This window comes from Corvus cornix, chromosome 15 (assembly GCF_000738735.6).
Source record: "Corvus cornix cornix isolate S_Up_H32 chromosome 15, ASM73873v5, whole genome shotgun sequence".
Lineage (NCBI taxonomy): Eukaryota > Metazoa > Chordata > Aves > Passeriformes > Corvidae > Corvus > Corvus cornix.
In genome coordinates this window covers 10,884,883-10,908,717 of record NC_046345.1, presented here as the reverse complement: position 1 = coordinate 10,908,717, position 23,835 = coordinate 10,884,883, and the positions used below count along the sequence as shown (strand labels likewise).

General features: G+C 61.9%; 1 protein-coding gene across 1 annotated transcript; it reads right to left on the bottom strand.

Annotated features, from left to right (window-relative positions):
• Positions 1–385: 385 nt before the first annotated feature.
• On the bottom strand, positions 386–22,415 carry SMTN (smoothelin). Its single transcript, XM_039560945.1, has 20 exons — positions 22,225–22,415; positions 17,074–17,234; positions 16,738–16,831; positions 16,567–16,645; positions 16,190–16,473; positions 14,605–14,707; positions 14,163–14,392; positions 13,973–14,036; positions 12,662–12,760; positions 10,757–10,860; positions 8,613–8,729; positions 7,451–7,609; positions 7,288–7,363; positions 6,858–7,022; positions 6,249–6,311; positions 6,021–6,084; positions 5,519–5,689; positions 5,297–5,420; positions 5,074–5,225; positions 386–1,302 (listed from the first exon to the last, which is right to left on the bottom strand). The coding sequence occupies exons 1-20, from the start codon at positions 22,273–22,275 to the stop codon at positions 1,152–1,154; spliced, it is 2,511 nt and encodes an 836-aa protein (XP_039416879.1). The 5' UTR covers positions 22,276–22,415; the 3' UTR covers positions 386–1,151.
• Positions 22,416–23,835: the final 1,420 nt, after the last annotated feature.

The following is a 23,835-nucleotide window of genomic DNA, read 5'->3' as shown; positions in this document are numbered from 1 at the left end:
GGGATGGGCATGAGCCCATGAGTGAGTCCTGCAGTGTTGAACTGAAGTCCCATGGCTGCATGGGCCCAGTGGGGATAGCTGTCCCTGAGCTAGGGAAGGAAGTGGGGCACAGCTACACTTGACCACAGCCTTGCTGGCCACATGGGATCTTTTCCCTGTGCCAGGCCTGGGGCAATGGGGGGCAGTGAACTGACAGCCCTGGTCAGGGTGGTTCAGCTATGGACATCATCAATGAGTGGAGGAGCAGTACATGCCCCAGTGTCCCTCTGGGCTGGGCGAGCAGTGGAATTGCAGGTAGAGAGGCCAGGAGCAGCTGGACTGCCAGTGCTCCCCAAGCACTGTGGTGTGCAATATGCTACTGGGAGAAGGACCTGAGCCAGAGGCATTGCCTTTGATAAACCTTTATTATCTGGCTGGTGTTGGTACACGTGTCAGCGCGAGTGTAGAGATGTGACAGAGGGGCTAGCGGCGCTGAGCACGTGGGTGCCCTGAGCTGGAGAGGGGAGTGGGGGAGGCTTGTCCCAGCTTGTTCCTTTGGCCTTGCTCCCCTGGGACCCTTTGCCCCTGCCCACTCCCCAGTCCACAGGTGCCCCCAACGTGGAAGTGCCCCAGGTGCACGTGGATGTGGGAAGCAGGGTGTCAGCACAGTTGTGGAGCTGTCCCCAGGGAGGTGACACGAAGCAGGGCCTACAGTGGGCAGAGAGGCTTCCTTGCAGGGGGCCAAGGGAACCACTGCAGGATGCACCATGACCCTGGCTAGACCTCACAGCCCTGCTCAGCCACAGACTCATGCAGTGTCCCGAGTCTGAGGGCACAGCTGTGCCCAGGCCACCCCAGGGACACAGGGATGCTGCCTGCAGGGCAAATAATTCCTGGAGAACAAATAACTTAAAAGGCTGGAGCATGGGGGGCAAGCCAAGCTGGGAGCATCCCCAGCAGCGCCCAGCTGGCTCTGCCCACAGGGTCAGCCCACAGCTGGCCGAGGCAGAAGCAGCTCTGCCAAGGCAGAGGTGTGGGGGTGCCCTGGTGGAAGAGTTCTCCTGTCCCCAGTGCCAGACCCATGGCCCCCCAGACCCTCCCAGGGCAAGCAGCTCCCCTCCCGCTGGGCAGCTCTGGGGTGAGGGCAGCAGTGGGGGTGGGCAGGGCAGGCTCTAGCACTCTTTCTGCCGCATGCGCAACTCGTGGCGACGCAGGTGGTTATAGAGGGACTGCACATAGGTGAAGACGCACTTGGCGTCTGGCTTCTTCCCCATGATCATCATGTCTTCAACCTCCACCAGCGGCACGCAGTCCACCAGCGTCCTGCAGAGATGAAGCCTTCAGCATGGCCTCAGGCAGGCTGCCCCATGTGGGAGCTGGGATGGGCACCCCACACTGCCGTGGGCCTGCTGGTGTGGGTACTGCTGCCCTCAGACCGGCTCAGCTCCTTTCACATGCCCCCCACCCCACCCTGCTACCCACAGTCCTGCTGCTCCTGACACTGGGAAGAGCATGTGCTATCTGCCCTGGGAGGTGCCTGCCCCAGGGCAGGGGTTGCCCAACTATCTGCACCCCTTGCTCCCCTGGTACTCTCTGTCCCAGCTCTTGGTGTTGGCAGTCATCCCCTGCTAAAGCCGTGCCCCCTCCTCCTCTTGCTCCTCCAGCCGATGCTGGTGACCTCTAGGGAGAGCCCTGCCTGGCTGCAGCTGTCTGCTGTGCCCCTGCCTCAAACCCTACCAAGTGGTCCAGGGAAAGCAGGGGGTGGGTCTTGGTTACATGCTGCCTCTTACTCCTACCTCAAGCCCTGGTCCTGCTCTTCTGCCTTCCCCCAAGCCCTGCCAGCCTGGCTCCCACCCTTGTCCCAGACTGGAGCCCAGGGGCTGCCTGCCCCAGGCCCAGCACACCCTACTGCTGGAGTGGGCACTGCCCTGCCTCAGCCCACTCAACCTGGCCTGTGCCTATCTCCTCCTCTCCCTGCCCCACCACAGTGCAGGGGTCCATGCAAGACCCTGCTCCAGCAGCTACCAGTCTTGCGGGGCCCTGGCAGATCAGCTGTGGTTGTGTCCCCATCCCCATAATAGCCTTGGGGCTCTGCCTCTGCCCTTTTGGTGGGGTGGCCCATTCTGCCTTGCCACCCATCCAGTGCCCTGGGCCATGTCTCTCCCCAAGTGGAGGCTCCCTGGGTGCTTGAAGGGGCTGACAACACGATTAGGGGTCACTGTGACAACCAGGAAGGACATGGAGGGGGATCCAGCCACCTCTGTCCTCTCCCTTTTACTGGGAGAGAAGGAGCGGGGTCACAGAAGCTGCCCTGCCTCTGCTGCCAACCCTTCTGGCCCTGCCCAGCCCCCTGCACCCCTACCAGGCACTGTCCCCCCTTCAGGGGACAGATGGTGCTGGAGCATGCCAGGCTGCTGCTGCTGGAGCAAGGGCTGCACTTGCACTGGGGTCTGTGCTGACACAAACTGGCAGCACCTGCTGCCGCCATGGCCAGTTCAGCTGCTTTGGCCCAGCAGAACTCAAGGTTCTGCCCCAAGACTCTGGATGCACAAGGAGGATACCCCAAGGCAGGGCTCTGCCCCAAAAGACAGGGTGCACAAGGAGGGTCTGAACCCAATGCTGCCACCCACCACCACAACACCCTCACCCCCAAGCCCTGTACCTCCCCTCTCCCCTCCTGCAGTAGCCCCACTGCACATGTTGGCCCCCTAGAACAGCCCCACCCAACGAGCAATCCCAGCCAGTGTCAGCCCCTGGGGAGCACCAGGGCCCAGGAGAGGCCCCCACCCTGGGTCCCATGGCCCCCCGGCATCCCATTAGGTCTCTGCTGCCTGGTCAGTGGGCTCCCAGCCCACAGCCTGGCTGGCACCAGCCCCACCTCGTGATTTGGCCATCATGGGGATGGGGGGGCAATGCTTGGGGCCTTGGGAAAGCCCTTGCCACTGCCAGCCTGGCTCGGGGGGTGATGGCAGAGCAATGGCAGCACACAGAGAGTAACTCTGCCCTTATAAAGCCATTGTTTGGGCCCTGGTGTGCCAGCGCTGTGCAGAGCCAGGGGAGCCGCAGCTCCAGCGCCAGCCAGGATGCCCTGAGAGGCGCAAACACTGCAGGCCGAGGCAGAACCTGAGCCTTGAGTCACACTTTCCAGGCTCCTGCTTCTGCCCATATATGAGCAGGCAGCATTTCAGAGCTGGGCATGCACTCTGGGGCAGGGGAATGAGGCAGCAAGTCCAAGCAGTGATGCTGCAGCATCCTGGAGGGCCACCCACACTCAGGCAGCACCACTCAGAACATCTTGAGTGGCATCCCCAGCAGCTGATCCATGAGTCAGGCTCAGCCATGGGAGAAGGGCTCTGTTATCACTACTGCCCTCCCCACAGGTGGAGAGCCAACAGTCTGTGACACAGTCCCCCCTGCCCAAACTCCCATAGGCACTATTCCAGAAGGCCCGACCCCAGCCAGCTGTCTCTGCCCACCTCCTGCTGGGCCCTGTCTGGCACCACCAGCACTCACCCCTCACCCACCAGCATCCCCCAGCCTCATCCCCAGCTGAGGCAGTCAGTTCCCTGCCGAGCCCTGGTGGTTGTGGGGGCATGGGCAGGTACTTGGAGGGGAAGGTTCTCACCATTGGTCCGGGGGGGGTGACAATGGGCTACGACTTTTTGGTTTTTACCAGCCCCTTCTGGACCAGGCAGCGATAGAATTCCTGAATGTATGTGTACACACACTTCCAATCTGGCTCGCGCATCCGGACCATGTCCTCCACGTCCAGCAACTGTGGACAGTCCGCGTGCTTCCTGGGTGCAGGGAGAGAGAGGGGCAAGCCAGTGACCGCAGCCCAGTCAGGGAGGGGAGGAAGAGAAAACAAGAGACACAGATCAGTGCAGTTCCCGTCCCATTGGCAGCTGCTCCGCTCTGGCATGCTCTGGGGATGCACGATGCAGGGGCAGGAGGGCTTTGGGCACCCCATGCCGAGGCCATTCAGTGAGATTGGGGGGGCACAAGCAAGGGAGAGAGGGGCAGGTGAGTGGCGTGGAGAGGCGTGAAGTCCAGAGGTAAAGACAGATGGAAGAGGAGGAGGAGGAGTGAGGTGTTCTGGCGCGCCAGGTGCTCGGGGAGCGGGTTCCAGAGTGGAGCATTGCTCTATATAGCTCCTATATAGACCCGCTGGGAGGATGGGGGAGCAAGCCCAGCCCTCCTGCCCAGCTCCACTTGGAACCGCGCAGCACAGCCCTGGTGCAGGAAGCTCGGGAGAGGATGCTCACAAGAGCTGGAGGAGGAGGAAGGACGAGAGGCCACCTGGCTTCCAGGCCGGAGAGATCGATGGCTCTCTCAAGTCCGCACACCAGTTTCCCAATTAAGGCAAAAAATCCATTAACAGGAGCGCCAAGAACCAGGCCCGCAGCCCCCTTCTCGCTCCACCAAACAGCACCACAGCACCCTGGGAGCTTGCGGGAGCCTCCAGCTCACCCCGCCACCTTGGACATCAGCAGGATGGGACCCCCACCCCCAGCCCTGCCCCTGGGCAGGGTGCTGGAGGAGAGGAGTGGGTGGGTGGGAGAGAGACAGAAAGAAGGAGAGAAGGGCTGGCTGCCAGCCCTCCAGCTGGGCGCACTCCCATCTCTCAGCACCCAGGAAAACCAGAAGCAAAAGGGAAGAGACTGGAGAAGCTGCAACGGTGTTTGAGCCCCTATAACTGTGAAAGGAGGCACCTGGCACAGGCAAACCTTGCTCCCCCCACAGGCTGCAGTGCCACACCTGGTACCCCAGGGTGGTATGTACTGCCTGAAGCCAGGTGGGCTTGTGGGGCTGCTGCTCTTCCTTTGGGTGCTCTGCCCCACACCCAGGAACCCAGATTCCCAGACCCACCCTTGCCACACCAGACTGGGTTGCACTGGCCTCTTGTGACTCTGCCCACACAGCTGCTGCTTGCCCCCACAGTGCCTAACCTCGTTGCATTGCATGGGGGAGTGACACCTACTAGAACCCACCTCCAGCACCATCACCTCCACATGTTCCCCCTCGCCCCAGTAGCGAGCAGGAGAGCCACCCCAAGCCATCCCAACTCCACGTGACGGCAAGAGAGGTACGTACTCTGCAGAAGAGAAGGCCACCTCAAAGTTTTGGCGGCGGTTCTGGGGCGTCAGCTTACTGTAGTCAAACGCGTCAGGGAAAAAATTGTGGACCAAGGCACAGAAGGCCATGCCATCACTCCAGCTGGATGAGAAGTTCTGGATGTCCACATGCTGAGAGGGCAACAGAGTTACCAAGGGACAGAGTGACTGGCCTTGGGACAGGAAGAGGAGGTGGCACCCACCTCATAGCCCCGGGTCTTGGCTCTGCACCAGTCCAGCAACATCTGCTTGATACTGCTGGCGTTGGGCACGCCAAAGCTGGAGGACCGCTGCACAGTGGTCTGTGATGCTGCGGGGTTTGGTGAACTGTGGCAGGAGACACGGGGTGTTATCCACAGCTGCAGGGTGTTGTTATTTGTGCAGCACTCACTGCCCCGGCCAGCCTGCCCCAGGCCCAGCCTCACCTCCCACCCTCCTTCTGCAGCTTCTCCATCATGGCCTTGCGCGCCTGTGAGGCTGATGTCTTGGGCAGGCTCTGAGCCTTCATCAGTTCCTTCTTCTTCTCCGCCTGGCGCCGCTCCAGCGCAGCCAGGCTGCTCTGCCGAGAGGCACTCTCATCCTCACGGTCAAAAATGCTGGGAGAGAGACAGGCAATGCTAAAAGGGCTGTGGGCAGCCCAGGGGAGGGCAAGCAGTGGTCTCAGCCCACGGCCAGCCCTGGCACTCAGGAGACCTCCATGTCCCTGGGACAGCAGAGAGGTGGCTTAAGGTCCTCAGCTGGCAGACCTATCTCTATGCCCATGGAAGGACCCATGAGAGCCTCTGAACACAGTGAACATACCCCACAGACCCAGAAGGCTTTGGGGCCACGTTTGTGTGGGGACGCTGCAAGCTGGGCAGAAGGTTTGCACAAGCAGGTGAGTGACAGGGACTGTGTGGGGCTGTCCCCACAGGCGCCTCTGCTCACCTGCCCGTCTTCTTGGATGAGGAGCTGTAGGATGATTTGGTTTGAACGAAAGTGCTGTTGCCATCTGCAGAGAGAGAGGAAGGAGAGAGGCCCTGGGCAGGAGCAGAGGGCAGCTGTGCCAGGCAGGCAGGACTCTACCTGCACCAGGGCAGTGACAGCTCAGTGGTAGCGATGCCCCAGGGTTACACCCTGAGGATGCCATGGGGAAAGGGGAGGAAAAACTCTTACTGTCTGATCTCTTCACATAACTTGACTCCATGGTTGTAGTATGGGAGGTCTTGGTGCCATCACCTGCAGGGACAGGGTAACAGGAACTGCTGGGCTGGGAGGAGCAGCACCCACAGATGCCTGCTGCTGCCAAGCACCCTCGCACCCATGCAGTGCACCCATGCAGTGCACCAGGGAGAAGTCCCAGATGGTAGAGCCATGCGCATGGCAGGCAGAGGGAGGACAGAGGACATATGCCCCCCAGGCAGAGAACAAACAGGCAAGCGCAAAGCAGCAGCTGGGGCATCCCTCAGCCCCTGCAGTCACTCAGCTTGAGCCACCCAGGAATGGGGAGAGCAGGGGTATAGGAGACAAGAGACAGGCCAAAGGTGCAGATGAGGCCCTGCCATCCTGACAGGGCTGGGGATTCAGAGGGAAGTCACCAGAGCAGAAACCTTAATTATCCCCAGGCAGGCTCTGGCCAAGCCAGAACCACAGTCCTGCTCCCAGCAGAGTCAAGCCAGACTCAGGACAGGCAGTGAATGGCAAAGGATCTGTAGTGGTGGAGCACTGGGAAGGATTCTGCAAGGCTCCCAAAGGGCTGGCACACCCCCCCAGCCCAACCCGTACTAGACTGGATGAGACGCTCAGTCTTGGTGACAGTGCTGCGTGCCGAGCCATCGGCTGACTGAGTGCTCTGCATGGTGGTGGTCTCTGTGGTGTGGCCAGCCCTTCCTGTGACAGATTGGCTCCTAGCTTCCTGCAGCCGCTGGTCCCGCTCCTTCTCCCGCTGGTCTGCAAATATGAGTGGGAGATGGCATCAGCAGCGAGGTGGGGTGGGGGGCATGGTTCCTGCCACACCAAGGGTCCTGCAGCTTCTGCTGGCCCACAACTGGCTCATGGGAAGGATGATGTCCTTGGCCTTGCAAAGCCAGGGGGGCAACAGAGGACCCAGGATGCACCCTCCTGCACTTCCTCGTAGCTGGACATCCGCACTTCAGCACCCCATATTGCTACCACCACTGCTCTGACCCCAGCGGGGGTCACCATCCGTGAGTACCTCGCTTGCGCTGGCGCAGCTCCCGCATGGCATTTCGAATCAGCCGTCGCTCCTCAAAGTCTGTTGTATGATCCAGCTGCAAGAGGGGAAGCCATCATTAGTCTGCCACAAGCTTGAGGTCCCTTTACCTTCCTGCAGGAGCCCGAGCCAAAGGAAGAGGTACCATCTTATCCAGAACATCCTCATCCTCAATCCTGCTCAGCTCCTCGACATTCAGCTTGCTCTTTCTCTCCACCTCCCTCACTTGCACCTTCTCCATGCCATTGGGCAGCTCTGGTTCCAGCCTTGGCGCCTGGTGCTGCTCTACCACCTCCGGCTCCATCTGCAAGGACATCATCGTGTGGCTGAGCCCCTGCCAGCCTGGCCATCCCCCCACCTCTTCTCAGGGTCCAGGCCCTCATCACCCTGACACCTGCCCAGTGCTACAGGCAAGGAGGACCCTGGAGAGGATGTGCCACATGGGGCGTTAAGTGCTCTCAGCTGGTGGGATGCCGCAATCATCTGCAGCACCCAAGGCAGGCAAGGGAGCATAACACTCTCCTGCAGCACCCTATGCCCCAGGAGGGCCCAGCAGTCCTTCTCCTCCTCCCAGTATGGCTGCCAAAATATCTCCAAATCCTCTCTGCTCCCTGGCAGGAGGTGGCTGGGCCCCCCAGCAGGCAGGGGCTGCCCAGGACTCTGGGCTGGGCAGTGGCTGTTACCCAGCACTGGGCAAGGTGCTGGCAAGGCCAGTGCACGCCATTAGCAGCACAGGGATTTCCATGGAATTAAGGGACTTAGTGTAGAGAAGAGCTTGTGCAGGAGATCAAGAGCCTTCCCCCACATCCCTGCCAGGATCTAGGCCAGTTCAGCCCCTGCCTGAGCACAGCCAGGACGCCAAGTCCCTTTCAGCACGACCCCCCAGCAATGCACAGCAGGCAGTGGGCCAGGCCCAGAATAGGGCACAGAGGCAGCAGGGATGACAGAGCAGGGCCAGAGCAGCCACACACACACCTGGCCCCATCCTCCATCCTGTGGCCCAGTAACCAATCCATGGCAAAGCCATCGGCGGAAGCTGATGCTGGCCACATACGCCCATGCCACCACCTGTGCCTGGTGCTGTGGTAGGGGCAGGACAGCTGCCTGCAGCCTCCCACCTGGCACACCGGGAATGCACAGCCCCATCACAGTGAGCCCAAGGAGTGGCAGATCCCCACGATGCCGTGTCCCTGTGCACCACTGTCACAGTCATGCCTTGTGCCAAGGCTACAGACACCCCCAGGAGCCCTGGGGGCTGGTGACCCCCTTCCACCCCCCTTTCATGGGGCAGGGCTGCCCACACTCACGCTGCTGTTGCTTCGGGAGAGATGCAGGGCCGATTGCTGGCGCGTACTGGAGAAAGTGGGTGGATGGGCCACAGGGCCACTGGGCTCCTCCGTGCCCTCAAAGTGGGTGCAAGGGTCCTGTGCTTCCAGAAAGAGGGTGCTGATATTCTCCCCAGGGGGCTCCTGCAGCCCTGGCGCCAGCAGATCGATGCGGCGGCCCAGGCGCCCCAGCTCTGCCCGCAACTCCAGGTGCTCCTGCTCCAATGTCTGCAGTGCCTGCGCCAGCGCCTGCACTCGCTGCAGGGCCCGCTCCAGCTGCCCCTCTGCTGCCCCCCGGAACACCACCAGCTCCTGCCGCAGCTCTGCCAGCTCAGCCGCCCCAGCCTGCGCCAGCCCCTCCAAGCTGACCCCCGGCATGGTGCTGGTGCAGGCGCTGTGGCGAGCCCCGCACAGCTGTCCACTGCCCTTTATAGGGGCCCAGGCACCCCCCCGGCTGGAGGCTGGCCCACTCCCTGCCTGTGGGCTATTCTGGTCTCAGCAGCCGGGGGTCCCGTGCAGGGGTGCTGAGCCAGGCGCCACACTTGGCAGTGCATCCGGCTCTGGAACCAGGTGGCTCAGCAAGGGGAGCCCTGCAAGAGGCCCTCCCCCACCCCCAGTGGCTGCCAGGGCCACACACCCTCCTGAGGCCTGTGGGACAAAGTGGTGGGAACCAGCCCTGACCACTGCAGTGCTGGGTGAGTGAAAAAGCCAACCACTGCTGCGTCCTTTCCCCCAGGTGCCTTCCCACTCTGGGCTGGTATCACCCACAGCACAACATCTCCAGCCCCAGGCTAGCATCAGTGCCATGGCATGGGTTTTAGGTCTTCATACCCCCATGCTGCCCAATGCCTGCTCCAAGGAGAGCAGGTCCCTGCACGACGGGCACAGGTAGTACCCCACCAGTGAGAAGACATGCCACTGTGACTACTGCCCCCAGGTCCCTGCACCCTGCTGGTCCTCCGACCAAGCCCTACCTGGCAGGGCTGCCAGCACAGCTGCCTCATCCTCCTCCTCTTCCTTAACCACCAGGAGCATACCTGGAGGGTGCATCTCCTGACAGGCAGCCGACAGGTCTCAGGCCCCCCACCTCACTGGACAGACCCACTAATACCTTAATGAGAGCTGACAAGTGCTCGGGCCAAGCCTGCCCAAGCGCATTAGCACAGGGAAGTCACCCCGCTGCAGACAGCTGCCCACAGGCAGGACCTGCTGGCAGGTATGGGCAGCACCTGTGGACACTGCCTGCCTCATGCTGGCAAGGGCTGGGCTGATGATGGGGTGAAGCCAGTGGTACCACAGCCACCAGTATGCCACAGGCCACGGGTGGTACCACAGCCACTGGCAGTGACACAGGCCACCCACAGTGCTGTTCCCGCAGAGGCAGCCAGGCGCGCACAGGGCTACGAGGGAGACAGAGCTGTGTTTGACATCCTGGCTCTGGCCAAGGCAGCACACGGGCGCCTCACATTACCCTAGATGGGCAGGAGCAGATAAAAGCACTTGAAGGGCTGTCTCCTGTATGCACCCAGCCCCAGGGTGACCACAGCCTGCTCTCCCTGCAAAACACTGCAGAGGGATTGTTTTCTCAGGTTTTTTCTCCAGTTGCATCCAAGAATCCCTCCTGGATGGGCTGCAGCTGTGGCCACTCTCCACTCAGGATGGCATAGCAGGAACAGGCAAGACCCCAACCCACAGCTCCAGGGTGCTTTAGAGACCTTTGAGGAGTAGCCCCACTCCAAGGCGGGCTCCCCAGAGACATGGCCAAGGTCCATCCCCAGGAGGAAAAACAGAGGGGTGGTTGGCAATGGGTTTTTCCCTGAGCTGCTGCCACCCTCAAAGGTGTTTAAAACAGAGGGAGACCCACTCCTTGTCCCCCTCTGCCCATCTCCCCAGGTGTCTGGGTACATGGTGGCACAGTTCAGAGTGCAGTGGGCTCATGTGGGGCTGTGCAACCACAAACAACGTCCAGGGTCTCTGGTGAAAAAAACCCCACCAAAACAAAAGCACCAACCAAAACCAGACAGAGCCTCCAGAGCATGCTGCCTGCACTAATTCCTTGGTCCCTGGTCCCCACCCCAAGCCCTGGAGCTGCCAGGCAATGGCCAGGTGGCCCCCTGGGCACTCACCTTGGTGACATTGCTGCTGACACTGCTGATGTTGCAGATGCTGCTGACAGTGCTGGGGATGGTGGTGATACGGATGGGGGTGCTCCGCAGCCCCAGAGTCACCTCTGCAAGGGGAGCAAGAGGCATGTGGGGTCCGACCCAGCCCACAGGCTCAGCCCCACAGCTGGGGAGTGGCTCTGGCTGAGCTATCTGCCTGCCCCACACATCCTGCCCTGGCAGCAAGCACTGAGCTCTGGAAGAGGGAAAGGGCTTTGGGGACAAGCAAGGGATGGGGAAGTTGAGACCCCTCACTGCCCTGGCTTATCATCCTCCCCAAGGAAGGGCACTTTCTGCAGTGCTCCAGCTGAAGCCAAGGCCCCTGGGTGAGAGGGATGGCCACAGGAGCCACATCTGCAGGCAGGCAGGGTTGGGGCAGGGCTGGAACAGACATGGTGCAGCAGTGGGATGGGACAGAGCAGGATGGTGTGGGCTCCCCCGAACCAGCAGGTCAGTGAGGAGAGGATGGGGCAGGGCTGTGGGGCCAGGGCAGGGATTGGGGAATGACCCCAAACATAAACATGGTGAGATAGTGGGGCTGGGGACAGCCTGCAGGGCCAGATGGTCTCCCTGAACTGAGATGCCCCAAGCAGGCTGAAAGTGCATGCCAAAGGATGAGGGCTACCAGGCACACTCTGTTCTTCTGGCAGCACCTGTGCTCAGCCTCTGGGCTGCCAGCACTCAAATGCCACCACTGCTGATCAACACCCGCATGGCCTGGCTCAGCCTGCTCGCCTTCACCTACCCACTTGTGCCCACCATCTGTCAGCACTCACTTGCTCCACTGCCCAGCTGTGCACATTGTCATATTAGGAGCACAGTCCTGTAGTGCTTACAGCCCTGCAGATGTCCACTCCCCTGCAGTGCCCATCTTCCTGAGGGATCCCCACCTTTTCCAGTCATACCTCCCTGCGTGACACCCATGCCCACTACCCCTACAGTGTCAAGCCTCATGACAGATGCCACCTGCACACTGGACCTGTCCTGCACACCCCGTACTCCATCAGTGCTCACCTGCCCGCTGGCTGCCGGGGACGGCCGTGATGCGAGATGCCAGGGGCTGCACACGCCCATCCTTGATCTCGATGGTGAAGAAGGTCTTCATGGCGTCGAGGCGGGGACCGGCAGGGCGCGGGGCCGGGCGCTGCTCTGCGCCGCCGCCGCCTCTGCCCCGTGCGTTTTGAGGGGGCGCCGGCGGGGCCGTGCGGGGCCCCCGCTGCCATTGGGCGGCCCCGGCCCGCCCCCCCGCGCCGCCCGCCCCCGCCGGCCCGAATCGCTGCGCGCGCTCCCGCACCGAGCCGGCGGCGGGGGAAGGTGGGGGTCCGGCGGGGCGCGGCGCTGCGGGGATGGGCGCGGGGTCACCGGACTGCGGCCGCCCCCGTGTGTCCCCGCCCGGGCTTGGCCCCGCACCGTGCGTGCAGCCCCCCGCGATGCACGCTGCCCCCCATCCTGGGGTGCCTCCTGCGATGCATGCTGCCCCTGACCAGGATGCCACACTGTGCATGCAGCCCCCCTGGGTTGCCCACACGATGCACAGTGCCCCCGGAGTGCCTGACCATGCATGCAGCCCCCCACAGTGACCCCAGGATGTATTGCTGCCCCCCAGAGATCCCATAATACACCCAGCATTTCCCAGCGTGGCTGCAGCCCCTTAAAGCCTCCGGTCCCTCCCCCCACTGATGCCGGGTGCTCGTGCACATGGATGGGAGGGAGGGAGGGATTCTGGGCAGGAGGCAAAAGAGCAGGTGGGCAGCCAGCAGCATCCTGCAGCATCCTGACACTGCAGAGCTCCACACCTGCCCAGGCTCCACCGGCAACATCCCGCCACCGGGAAGCAGAGAATGGAGGCAGCCACCACTTGGATCTTACCCGTGGGGCCAGCCAGGCAAAGGGAGGAGGGCGTCAGCTCCCACCGGTGAGTATTCTGGTGAGCCGGGGTCCCCATTACCTCCTGGGTGGGCACTGATGCTTGGGAAGAGACAGGCCAGGGAAGGAATGAGACAAAGGGAGCAGAGGGTGAGGATGGCACAAGTGCTGCTGCCATCCCCCACCCCAGCACAGCACCCTGGAATCTCCTTTCCCATCACTCCACACTCCCCAGAGCTTAGTGCCAAAATCCACCAGCACTCGTAGGCTTCTCTGCACCCCAGGCATGGGCTCTGCCCTGCAATTCAAAACCACACTGCAGAGGAGGGTAGGCTCTGTGCCCAGCAGTGCAGTGGGGGTACCTGGGGTCTGTGTTGGAAGGTTGGGATCACCCCTGTCCTCACCAGGCCCTGACACAGCATTGCCTCTGGAGGGATTGCCTCTGACCACAGGGCCAGGTGGCTCAGACTTCAAGGGTGCAGCCACGGCTCTGCCCTGTGGCTGGAGACATTGATGCCCATGGAGGGAGGAGGGCTCAGCTTCTCAGAACCCAGGTTTGAGCCTCCCTGTGAGGCAAGAGGGGGTTGGGTCCTGCACACTTCCCTCTACCCCAGGGCTGTGCCACGCTGCAACCCACCACCCCCAGCATCTTCCCAAGGCTTCTTCCTTCCCACAAGCCAGCAGCCTCCAGGGGCTCCTCAGAGGGACAGCAACCTCTGCCTGTCAGGGCAGCAACCCTGACCCTGGAAGCAGAGAACTGCTTTTTGGTTTTTCCCCATTTCCTCCTGGTACAGCCATGGGGATGGTTTTCCCAGCAGTAGGAAGAGGGCAACTGCTGGCCACCGGCATCCCTCAGGGCTGTGGGGAGGCCCTGCAGGGTGCTAGGCTCAGGGCGGGGGTTGTCAGAGCCAGCCATGCACAGCTCCCAGCCTTATTGGGACAAAGAATGCAAAAGGCCAGGGTTTATTGCTGGCACCGATTCCCTTTCACGGCCCTGCAGCCACCCGGCCAGAGTGGGAGCCCCAGTAAACAGCCTGCCTGGCACCCAGCTCCCTGGCTGGGGTGGGCATTGCCACCGCTTGGCTAGGCAGCAATCAGCCCCCAGCTATGGGTGGCCTTTGGCCTGGCCATGTCCTACACTCACATTCCTGGCCCAGCACATGTGGGCTGGAGTCATGTCCCCAGGGCTGCCTGGGATGTACATGCTGCAGGACAGTAGAGTGGGGGGGGGGGGCCGGGGGGGGCCTGGCGTGGGGCTGCCCAGCTGGCAGGGCCCCATGGCTCTTGTGTCACCCCCCTCAGGGCTACACTTACCCAGTGGTGGCCTCCTGTGTCTCCCACCTGGCCCCAGCACCTGGCAGTGCACCCCAACATGAAGCTGTGGGAGGAGAGGGGCAGAGCACTCAGCTGGGGGTTACATGCAGTACCCCCATCAAGTTGCCTTCACCCACAGACTGCCAGCCCTGAGCAAGGAGAGCGGTGGCAGCTGCCACCAGTTCCGTACCTGGTTGCCAGCACTGGGCTGGCCCGGGATGGGGTGCTCCCCTCTGGGACCTTGCACCACACTGGGCTCTGGGATGCTGGCAGGTCTGCCCAGGTTCCCTTCATTCCAGGCTGCCTGTGGCTGCCCCTGGGGCTGGCCATGCTGCAGGTCCTCACCACCATCCTCAGGCTCTGGATCGGGCTCTGGGGCTGGCTGCAGCTCCAGGAGCACAAGGGTCCCCGAAACCACAGCTGTGAGTAAGAGAAGAGGCTCTGCTCGGGAAGCCTGCAGCTGTCTGCAATGCATCCCTACTCATGCAGCTCCTCCAGGCACCTGGCTGCCCTGCCCACCATTGTGAGATGCCATATGCATCTCCCTCCATCATCTTGCAGCTGGCCAGGCACAGCTCTTGCCCCAGGCACGCACCCAGAGGGCTTTGCCACGGACATTTGTGGGGACTCACCCTGACCAGTGGGTTTCTCGGGGTTTCCCGCCTGCTGGCTGCACAGCTCCTTCATCCTGTCTGGGACATGCTCCTGCTCCACCACATCCTCTCGCTTGTGGGCCTGGGGAGAGCAGAACCAGCCACACTCCAGTCTCTGACTGTGCCACCATGTCCCATTCCAGCCAGGGACATACAGGCTGTGGTCTCTTCCCATGCTATCCAGCTCCCTGCTTGCATGCTGCCGGGAATGGACAAGCCAGTCCCTGCACAGGGGTCACAGCAGGAGGCTCATAGGGCAACAAGTGTCCCCACACCCCACTGCATCCTGTGGGCAGGGAGGGAGACAGTGTCTAGTGAAGGGGGACCCCAAATCTGCCCCATGCCCCTAGCCCAGGCACTCCAGGGCTCCATGATACAGGAAACACTCAGTTTTATCCTGTCCTCGTTCATGGCACCTGCAGCTCTGCTTGGCAAATGATGAAATATTCTGGACATAGGACCACACACAGGTGACAGATGTGTCTCTGACATAAGTCTGAGCAGGGCTAGGGTGTCCTGGTGTCAGCTAGGGAACAAGGTGCCAGTCCTGGCTGTGCCAGTGCCTCTAGCAGCACCATGACTCCAGAGCAGGGGGAGACGAAGATGGGCCCATACCCTGAAGGGGCACAGGGGGACCAGGCCCCAAACCCAAGGACAGAAATGGTCTTGGGTTTGGAGCAATGAGTCAGACTGAATGGAACAGCCCTCTCAGCTGCTCAGTGATGTCCCAGCCCAGCCAGGGCTTGGGGGCTGCATGCCAGCACATCCAGATGGGGAGGCAGACAGTGCTGAAAGGCGGCACAAGGCCACATCCCTTCTGCAGCCTCCTGCTCCGGCCCTGGGGCAGGCAGAGGAAGAAGCAGGGACAGACAGAGGCAGATGGGGGAACCCATGCCTTCTCACCCAGCTGTGGTTAAATCCATTGCTTCTCTTCCCACCCTCACCCTCAAAGGGCAACCCCACAGGGTTGGGTGCAGAGATCTCCTACCACCATACAGTCTCTGCAGGGTCACCCCTGCTGCACTGAAAACCCCAGCTTGTGCTCATTCCTTCCAGCTCTGCCCACCAGCTCATCCTTCACCCATCCAGAAAGCCCCCAGCTTCACTCCAGAATGAGCCCTGAACCCTTGAAGGATGGCAGGAACAGCCATCATGAGAAGGAGGATAGGGAATCAAGGTTTCTACCCATGCAAGGGAACTGCTGCAGGAGAGATGAGCAACTGTTGCCTCCAAAGAGCCCCATCCCCGAGAATTGGAGCAGGGAGGAGTGCACCACATGCACTAAGGGGCTCCCAGATCCCCACCAGGTTGCACTCTTGGGAGAAGCCATGGGGCACCCTGGCCTGAGGCCCCAGCCTCAGCTCACCACTGCTGGAGCCATGCTGGCACAGCCCAGCCATATCTCCCCTGCCCCCAAAGACCCCAGCCCCACCTCCCTCAGTCCCTTCAGGCAGGCGAGCACAGATTGCCCAGGGCTCTGTGCTCCAGAAAGGCTGGCACAGGAGCCCCAGGAAGGGGTGAAATCTTGAACCGTCCCACCCCCTGCAGTGCCCTACACACTCACCACTGAGCCTTCGGGCTCCTGGGCAGGGGGCTGCTCCACAGCCTCCCCATACCCACTCTCGTCTGGCCCAGCCAGTGCTGGCTCTGCATCATCCTGCTGGCTGCTCTCCCTGCTCCTGTCTGTGCCTGGTGGCTTGGTGCTGCCCTCACCACAGCTCTCTTCACTCGCAGTAAGGGCTGGTGTTTCAGCATTGTCCCTCTGGACAATGTTCGCTTCCCCAGGCACAGTGGGGGACTTGCTGCCATCCCTCTGGCTGCTCTGCACATTCCCAGCCAGGGTCGCGGCTGGATGGAAGCAAAGATGGTGTTCAGGAAGGAGCTGCCCACATCCCAGACTCTCCAGGGCATCCACCCCGGAACATGGGAATGGTGCCTCACCTTCAATTTCCTCGGCCCGCAGCTTACGGATAGCAGCTCGGATCAACTTGCGCTCCTCATACTCACCTGCTGCCCGCAGCTGCGAGGGAGAAGGACCCAGGAAAGAGCAGGGTCAGTCCCAGCACAAGGTCCATCCCAGCAAATGGTCTCCCCCAGCACACAGTTGCTCACCAGTTTTGTCAGTTCCTCCACGCTGGTGATGGCTTCCAGCTGCTCAGACAAGGCAGCCAGGGCTGCCTGCTGCTCCTCTTCCAGGTGCTGGGACCTGAGCAGGGTGAGAGCGGTGGCCATCTGGGAGCTGTCACAGGCACTTGCGAGCAAAGTCCCCTTGTGGGCAGCTGGCAAATCCAGGCAACAGGCCCCACCATGTGCCAAGCTGCTCTGTGCCAGGCTGCTCCCACCCTCATGTTCATCCAAATCTGTCCCAGCCACAGTGGGGCCAGGTACTGCAGTCCCCATCTCCCAGGGCAGAGGGAGAGAATGACCCCAGCTCCCCACAGGACTCACTGTGGCCAATTCTCCTTGTCGTCCTGTTGCTGGCTGCTGCGCTCTGGGCGGAAGCGCTTGGATGCCAATGTCTCCTCGTCCCGCTCCAACTCCTGCCGCTGCAGCTCCCGGATGGCCGAGCGGATGCGGCGCCGCTCGGCCAGGTCCAGTGTGGCCTCCAGCTAGGTGCACAGGGCAGAGCTCAGCACTGGCTCTGGTCACTGAGCCCTCGTTTCAGACCTGGTGCTGCCCTCTGCCACGCTGCCATGAGCTGCCCACACTCTGGACAAAGGTGCTGTCTTGTCTGTGGCACCCACATGCCCAGTGCATGCTGCCCAGCACTGCTATGCCCTGTGGAAAGTGGGCATGGCCCCCCTGGGGCAGGATGCTGGGACCAGCCATGGTGAGGAGGGGCTGCCATGGTGGCACTGAGACCTCCGGGCATGTAAAGGTCAAAGAAACGAGCATGTGAAATGAACACCCACCAGTGGTCCTGCAGCCTCCAAGGGTTGGTGCCCTGAAGCTCTGCCCCTCCCAGTGCCACCAGCTCTGGAATGAGCCCTCCTCCCAGCCATGCCAGCCCCTCCAGCAGCGAAGGGACAGGAGAGCCCATTCTCTTCCCATCCCATGTCCCCCCAGAGGTGCTGATTGAAAAGGTTCCAGCATCCCACCCAGGGGTCATCTTGGCCACCCTGCAGCCCTCCCCACCCTCATTCACTGCTAGGGGATGGCAGGCAGCTTTTGGAGCCAAATCCATGAGTGGGATCTGTCCTAAATCCTAGTCTAACCCCTTATGTGTGGGAAGCACAGCCACAACTCCCCCAGATGCCCCCCATGAACATCTCACAGGCACTCCAGGTGCTCCTCAGCCCACCCAAGGTCAGCACCTGCCATGGGCACCCAGAGTTGCTCCCCCTCTTCCAGATCAGATCACACCCCAGTCCCACTACCAGCTCCAGTTTTTCTAGAGGGCCATGAACACAACTCCTGATGTTGAAGGGGCAAAAGGCAGCCAGATCTGCAGTGAAAGGCCAGCCAGGGCAAGCATGGGCCCACTATCCTCACACTGTCCTGCTGTGGGACAACAAGACTGCCCTGACACTAGGAACCTGGGAAGTGATTTCCCATGGATCTTGTTAAAAATAAACCCTGTGACCAACAGCAGCTGCTGTCAGCATCAAGATCTATCATGCTGGGAGAAGCCATGGCTGTGCCACAGGACAAGAGCGTCAGTCCATTCCCTTCCGGTCCCATGGGCCACTGACTGGCCACCCATCCAGGCTCTCTGGGTTCCACTGCAGCAGAGATCCAGGGTCAGTCCCTTGATTGCACCTGAACTGAGCCACACTGGGGGCCCCAGATCACCACCTGTAAGCAGACCCCTCTGCAGAGACTCTGAGAAGCTATCGCACTTTGCCCTCTCTGCTTGGAGTTTGGTGATATTCGGACAGTATTCCCATCTTAGTGAAGCCAGGAAGCACAGAGCAGGCACAGAGATCCCATGTGCCATCCCAGCAGCAGCCAAAGCTGTGGTACTCCAACCCTTGCCAGCTGCAAAACCCAACTTGGGAGCATTATCCTTCCCCAGCTGGGAAGATCCCAGTGGCCAGGACTACCAACCCCTAGGGAAGACCAACTCTAAAAATACACATAACCTCTGGGGGAGCTGCCTGGAGCCAGGGTGCTCTTTCTCCCCCACCTCAGCAGCCCCCACCATGCCAGCAGGCAGTACCATCCCTTCCAGCATCCTGGCTAGAGCTGAAGCCTGCAGCCCCCTCTGTGCTTTTATCCAGAGCAGGCACCTCTGCCACCACAGGGCCAGGGAAGCAGCTGGGAAGAGCAGGAGACATGGTGCTGCCAGAGCAGTGAGGAGTGTTAGAGAGAAAACCAGCCCCTCCGTCCTTATGGGCCTCTCATTTCCTGTCTGCCCCTGATGGCTGACGGCATCCCAAGGAGGCTGCTACAGTGGGGACACTACTACCAGGACAAAGGCATGGTCCAGCAGCAATGGCCAGCTGGGAAGCCCGGCTCCCTGCACACACGGCAGCATTGATAGGCTGGGAAGTGGTGGAATCTGGTTCAGCTCAAAATGAAGGGCTGGAGGCAGAGCTTTGCAGTAAGGACAGCTCTCCCTGCAGCTATCCAAAGGCTATGAGGACAGGAAAACAGTCCTCAACTGCATATTGGGTGGCCAAGGCCTTGGCCCTTCACTAAATAAGCTGCTGGCAGTGAGTGGCTTGGCCCCAGCAGCTGGGTCAGGGCGATGAGGAAGGTGGGAGGAGGGAGGAGAAGGGGCGTGTGCACAGCAGCTGCGTAAATTGTGAGTGCCAGGGAAGGCAGACACAATGGGACACCAGCCCTGCACACCCTAGTGCAGGGAACATGCTGGCACCAGTGTGTGCTGTGTGGCACCCATCTGCCGGCTCTGAGGTCTGCCCTATCCAGGAGGCTCCAGCTGAGACCTGACCTGCACCCAAGTCCTGGAAGGCTTTTCCCCACAGGACAAATGGCAGAGCAGGAGAAAATGCCTTATTCCAAGCCCACGTCAGCAGGGAGCTGGGATGAGGCAGCTTTGGAAGTTCCGTGGCCAGTGGCAGGGGAAAGCATGCTGGAAACCGCAACAGCTGCGAAGGGACCAAGGGGCCCAGCCCTGCCGGCAGAGGCAGGCTCAGGGATCAGCACATTCCGGGGCCCCATGGGCCCTGCTCAGCTTCCAGCAAATTAATGGTTCCAAGCAAATACCCTCCTCAGCCGACAGAGTGCCTCTGTGAAAGGGCACTGGCACAGCGCCCATAGGGTGCTTCCCCACTGGTGCCCAACACAACAGTGCTCAGAGCCCTGGTGAGGTGGGCAGCTCCTCCAGGAGGGCTGCAATTAGCCCTGCATCCATCTGGCTCTTTGGAGTGCCTGAGCACACAGCACTTTGGAGGCTGAAGCCCGGCCACTGGGAAACCGCTTTGCAACATCAGATGAACCTGGCACACTGAGCACCTCCTACAGCCCCAAGCTTCACTGTCACCTTTGGAAAGAGCCATGGGAGCATAGGTGTCCCCTGGCAGAGGAAAGCAGGAAGGACACTGGATGACAGGGACATGGCAGGGATGCAGTGCTTCTCAGGGCCATCGAAGATTTGCCAAAGGCTACTGGGTATAAGAAGGAGATCTCATGGCAGCGACTTTCCTAGCTCAAGACTGCCCTGCCTCCAAAGATATTTACATCCTCCCTAATTAACCAGACTAAGATTTGGAGGGGCTGGGAGAGGGAAGCATTCCCCAGCCCAAGGCCAGCAGCCTGGAGCTCAGCACAGCCATGAGCGCTCAAACAATCCCCTGCTTCTGGACATCCATCTAAAGGCCACCCTGCAGCAGCACCTACCCCATCCCCCACAGCTCCCTCCTCCGGCTCCTCCAAGCCCTTGGTCACCTTTATGCTGCACCATTGGTTCATCCCAACTGGCCTCCCTGGGACTGGGATACCAGTGGGCAGCTGGGGAGGGAATCATATGGATGCCTATGGCAGGAGTTGCGGGTCAGAGGCTTCCTGGCAGCTCCCAGCCCAGCCAGCACAGGAGTGAGGGGGCTGCAGGGACCTCCTCAAGTCCCCCAGCCTCCTTCTTCCAGTTTCCCTGGGGACATCAGATGCTGCTGCCTAGGTGTCACTTGCCGGGAGAAATGAGGAGAAGCAAGGCAGAGTGGAGAGCTGGGGAGAGCAGAGAAGGGAGGAAGCAGTGGGAGAGGCAGTTTTCCCTTATATGGACTAATCCTCTTCCAGCTGAGTGGTGCCAAAAACCTAACCAGAGGAAAAATAATTCTTTCCCTGCCTCACGTCAGCTCAGAGCAGGCTTTCCCCAGCCTGTGCCACAAAGCACAGGGAGATCTGGGTCACAAGCATGGTGCTCTGGGGAGGCAAAGCCCCAGCACATCAAAGAAAAAGCCCCCACAGAACCAGTGCTTGCTGCAGGATGAGATCCACCTCCCTGGGCTAGCCAGAGACTAGGAACCCACCACTGCTCCTGGGGCTCCATCTCAGATCAGAGACCTCGGCTGGGACACGGCAGAGCTGGAGCACTGGCAGGATGGGGAAACACCCAGACCACCAACCTCTGGATGGGTGGTCTGTTAGCCCCGACATCACCCCACGAGAAGCAAGTAGACTTCTCTGCTCGAACCACGGGAAGGTCTGCATGTCGTCACGCAGAGATGGCTGAGGGTAGCAGGACAGGAGACGCAGTCGGGGGCAGCCTCCATGCCGACCCACGGCACAGCCCCCGCTTCCCGACGGCATCCCGACTCCTTCCTGTTCCAGCAGACCTGCCTTCCCGGCTGACTCAGCTTCCTGCTGTGACCATTCCCCAGCGCTGGGCCGGGCCACCCCGGCTCAACCCCCGGGGCAGCCAGCACAGCCCCAGCCCCGGGCCGGGGGTCCCTGGGGTTGCCCTAAACCGGGCAGTTGTAGGGGCTTCCCGGGACACCAGCCCCGGCCGAGTATCCTGAGTCCCGTCTCCGGGACACGGAGGCCCTCCAGAGCCCACTGGACCCGGCAGCGCACAACTGCGGCTCTCGCTCCTCGGGCAGTGCTCGGCCGGTGCTCCAGAAGCCGTCGCGCAGGAGGGGATGGGATGCAAAGCCATGCGGGCAGAGCCTGGGAAGTGCGCCTGGCACCGCGCCAGCCCCGGCTGCGCGGGAACCCGCAACGGGAAAGCCGGGAGCAGGGGACCATTGCCGGCATCGGGGAACGATTCTCCGGGATCCGCCGGCCGAGAAGATGGAGCCGGGACAGGCGGTACGGCCGGGCGTGGTTGCGAGCAAAGGGGCAAGCGCTGTCAGAAGAGCGGGACCAGAGCCTCCGGAATCACCGGAGTAGAGCGGGGGCTCATGCTGGAGCTCACCCCGGCCCAGAGCCCGACCCGGGCCGGCGCGGGTCCCTCCAGGTGCTTCCGCCCAGGATCAGAGCTGGGTCCCCAGCGCTACATCCGCTCCCAGACATTGCTCGGAATCCTCCCGGCCCAGCGACAGACCCGAGCCCCGCCCGGTCTCGCTCTGCCCGCGCCTGGGACAGCAGCCCCCGGCCCGGGGGATTCAAGGAGCCGAGGCATCTCCAGGCACGATCCGCCCCTGGAGCCACCGCGGGCGCGCACCGTACCCCGAGCCCCGGAGCAGCCGCGAGACTCACCAGCTTCCGCAGCGCTCCCTCGTCCATCCCAAGGAGGCTCTCCTGGGACATCCTGCCCGTCGGGCCCACGCTGCTGCGGCCCGAGCTCGGTGGCGGCCGACACAACAAAGGGCGGCCGGGGCGGCGCGGCCCCGCGCTCGGTTCGGCTGCGCTCCCGCCCCGCCCCGCCGACTCCACTCCACTCCACTCCACTCCACTCCACTCCACTCCACTCCACTCCCCACTCCACTCCACTGCCGTTCGTGCTCCCAGGAGCGCTGCAGCCCCGACGCTTCTCACCGCCCCGCCCCGCCCCGCCACCGCCTGCCCGGCCCGGCCCGGCCCGGCCCGGCCCGGCCCGGCCCGCCCCGCCCCGCCCCGCCCCGCCCCGCCCCGCCCCGCCCCGCCCCGCCGGACCTGCGGATCTCGGGTCCCGAATCCCGGTGCACAGCCCTGTTCCGGCACCGTGACTCGGGCACTGAGACGAGTCGCCGTGGCGTGCCGCGGGGCTCCGGACTCACTCCCGTCCCGGTCCCCACGCCGGTGCCGGTGCAGCTGAACTCGGGCCTGGCCCGCTTGGGGTGGCACCCCAGGGTGTATCGCTGCCCGCAGAGTGTTCCCGAGCCCAGCCCGGGCCCGGGGACTCCCCGCCCGCAGGAGCTGCTGCTGACTCGGCTTGCGGGATGCGGGACAGAGAGCCACCAGCACCTCCTGCCCAGAGGCCCTCCCCACCAGGCCCGGGGGATCCCACCATGGCATGCCCCTGCATGCACTGGGGGGCTGTTTGAGCTGTTCCCTCACGCCGCTGCAGGATTAATGCCCAGGGCACCCCCAAAAACCTGCGAGGGCTCCCTGGGGATATGTTGTCCCCCCCACATGGTCCCACTGCTCGCTCCAACTCAGAAGCTGCTTGTGGTGTGCTTGCCCTTACATCCTGTCCCAGGTCCCAGAAGGCAGTGCCAGGACACCCAAGCCCTGGTGTCTTGCTGTCGAGAGGTTCCCCTGGAGACCCCAAGCTCCTTACCTGCAGCTGAAGTCCTCTGCTCGGCAGAGGACAAACTTGTTGGGGGTCAATCTTGCTTCTGGGCAAAGGCCAGAAGTATTCCCTGGAGAGGACTAAGTACCTGAAGTAACCGGGAAGCACTGTGGGCTCTGCAAACCAGGCAGCTGCCACCTGCTTCCAGCTCCTAGGAGATGGGGAGAGGTGCTGTTCCCTGCCTTGACCAGCAACTCAGAGACCAAGGGGCTTCTCCAGAGCAGGTCACTGAGATTAAGTTCACGGCTACTCTGGGAGTTCCCAGCAATCTGGGAAGATGGATGGGATGGAGCAGGACCACAGCACCCTCTGTCACAGGGAAAGACCCACCACTGTAGGCCAGAAAGCTGGGGTGTGGTAGAGGTGCCTAGAAGGTCCAGCAGTTTCCATACTGGGAGTGTTGGTTCAGATATCTCACTTCAGGCCTGTTTGGCAGGGTGGGTCTCCAGCTGCACTGGCATCCCAGAGCCCTCTGCTCCCCTAGGTTCCTCAGCAGCTCTCCACTCTCCAGCCCTGAGCAGCATTGGGCTCCACTGGAGCATGACAGCCCCTGCCCAAGCAACTATGCTAAAGCCAGCCCCTCCAAGCACTGTGCC

Coding starts and splice junctions, on each gene's coding strand:
- SMTN (XM_039560945.1), bottom strand. CDS start 22,275: ATGTCCCAGGAGAGCCTCCTTGGGATGGACGAGGGAGCGCTGCGGAAG. Junction 10,861..12,661: donor TTGCCTGGCTGGCCCCACGG/GTAAGATCCAAG, acceptor CTCCCCTTGCAG/AGGTGACTCTGGGGCTGCGG. Junction 5,226..5,296: donor CCAAGACCCGGGGCTATGAG/GTGGGTGCCACC, acceptor TTGCCCTCTCAG/CATGTGGACATCCAGAACTT.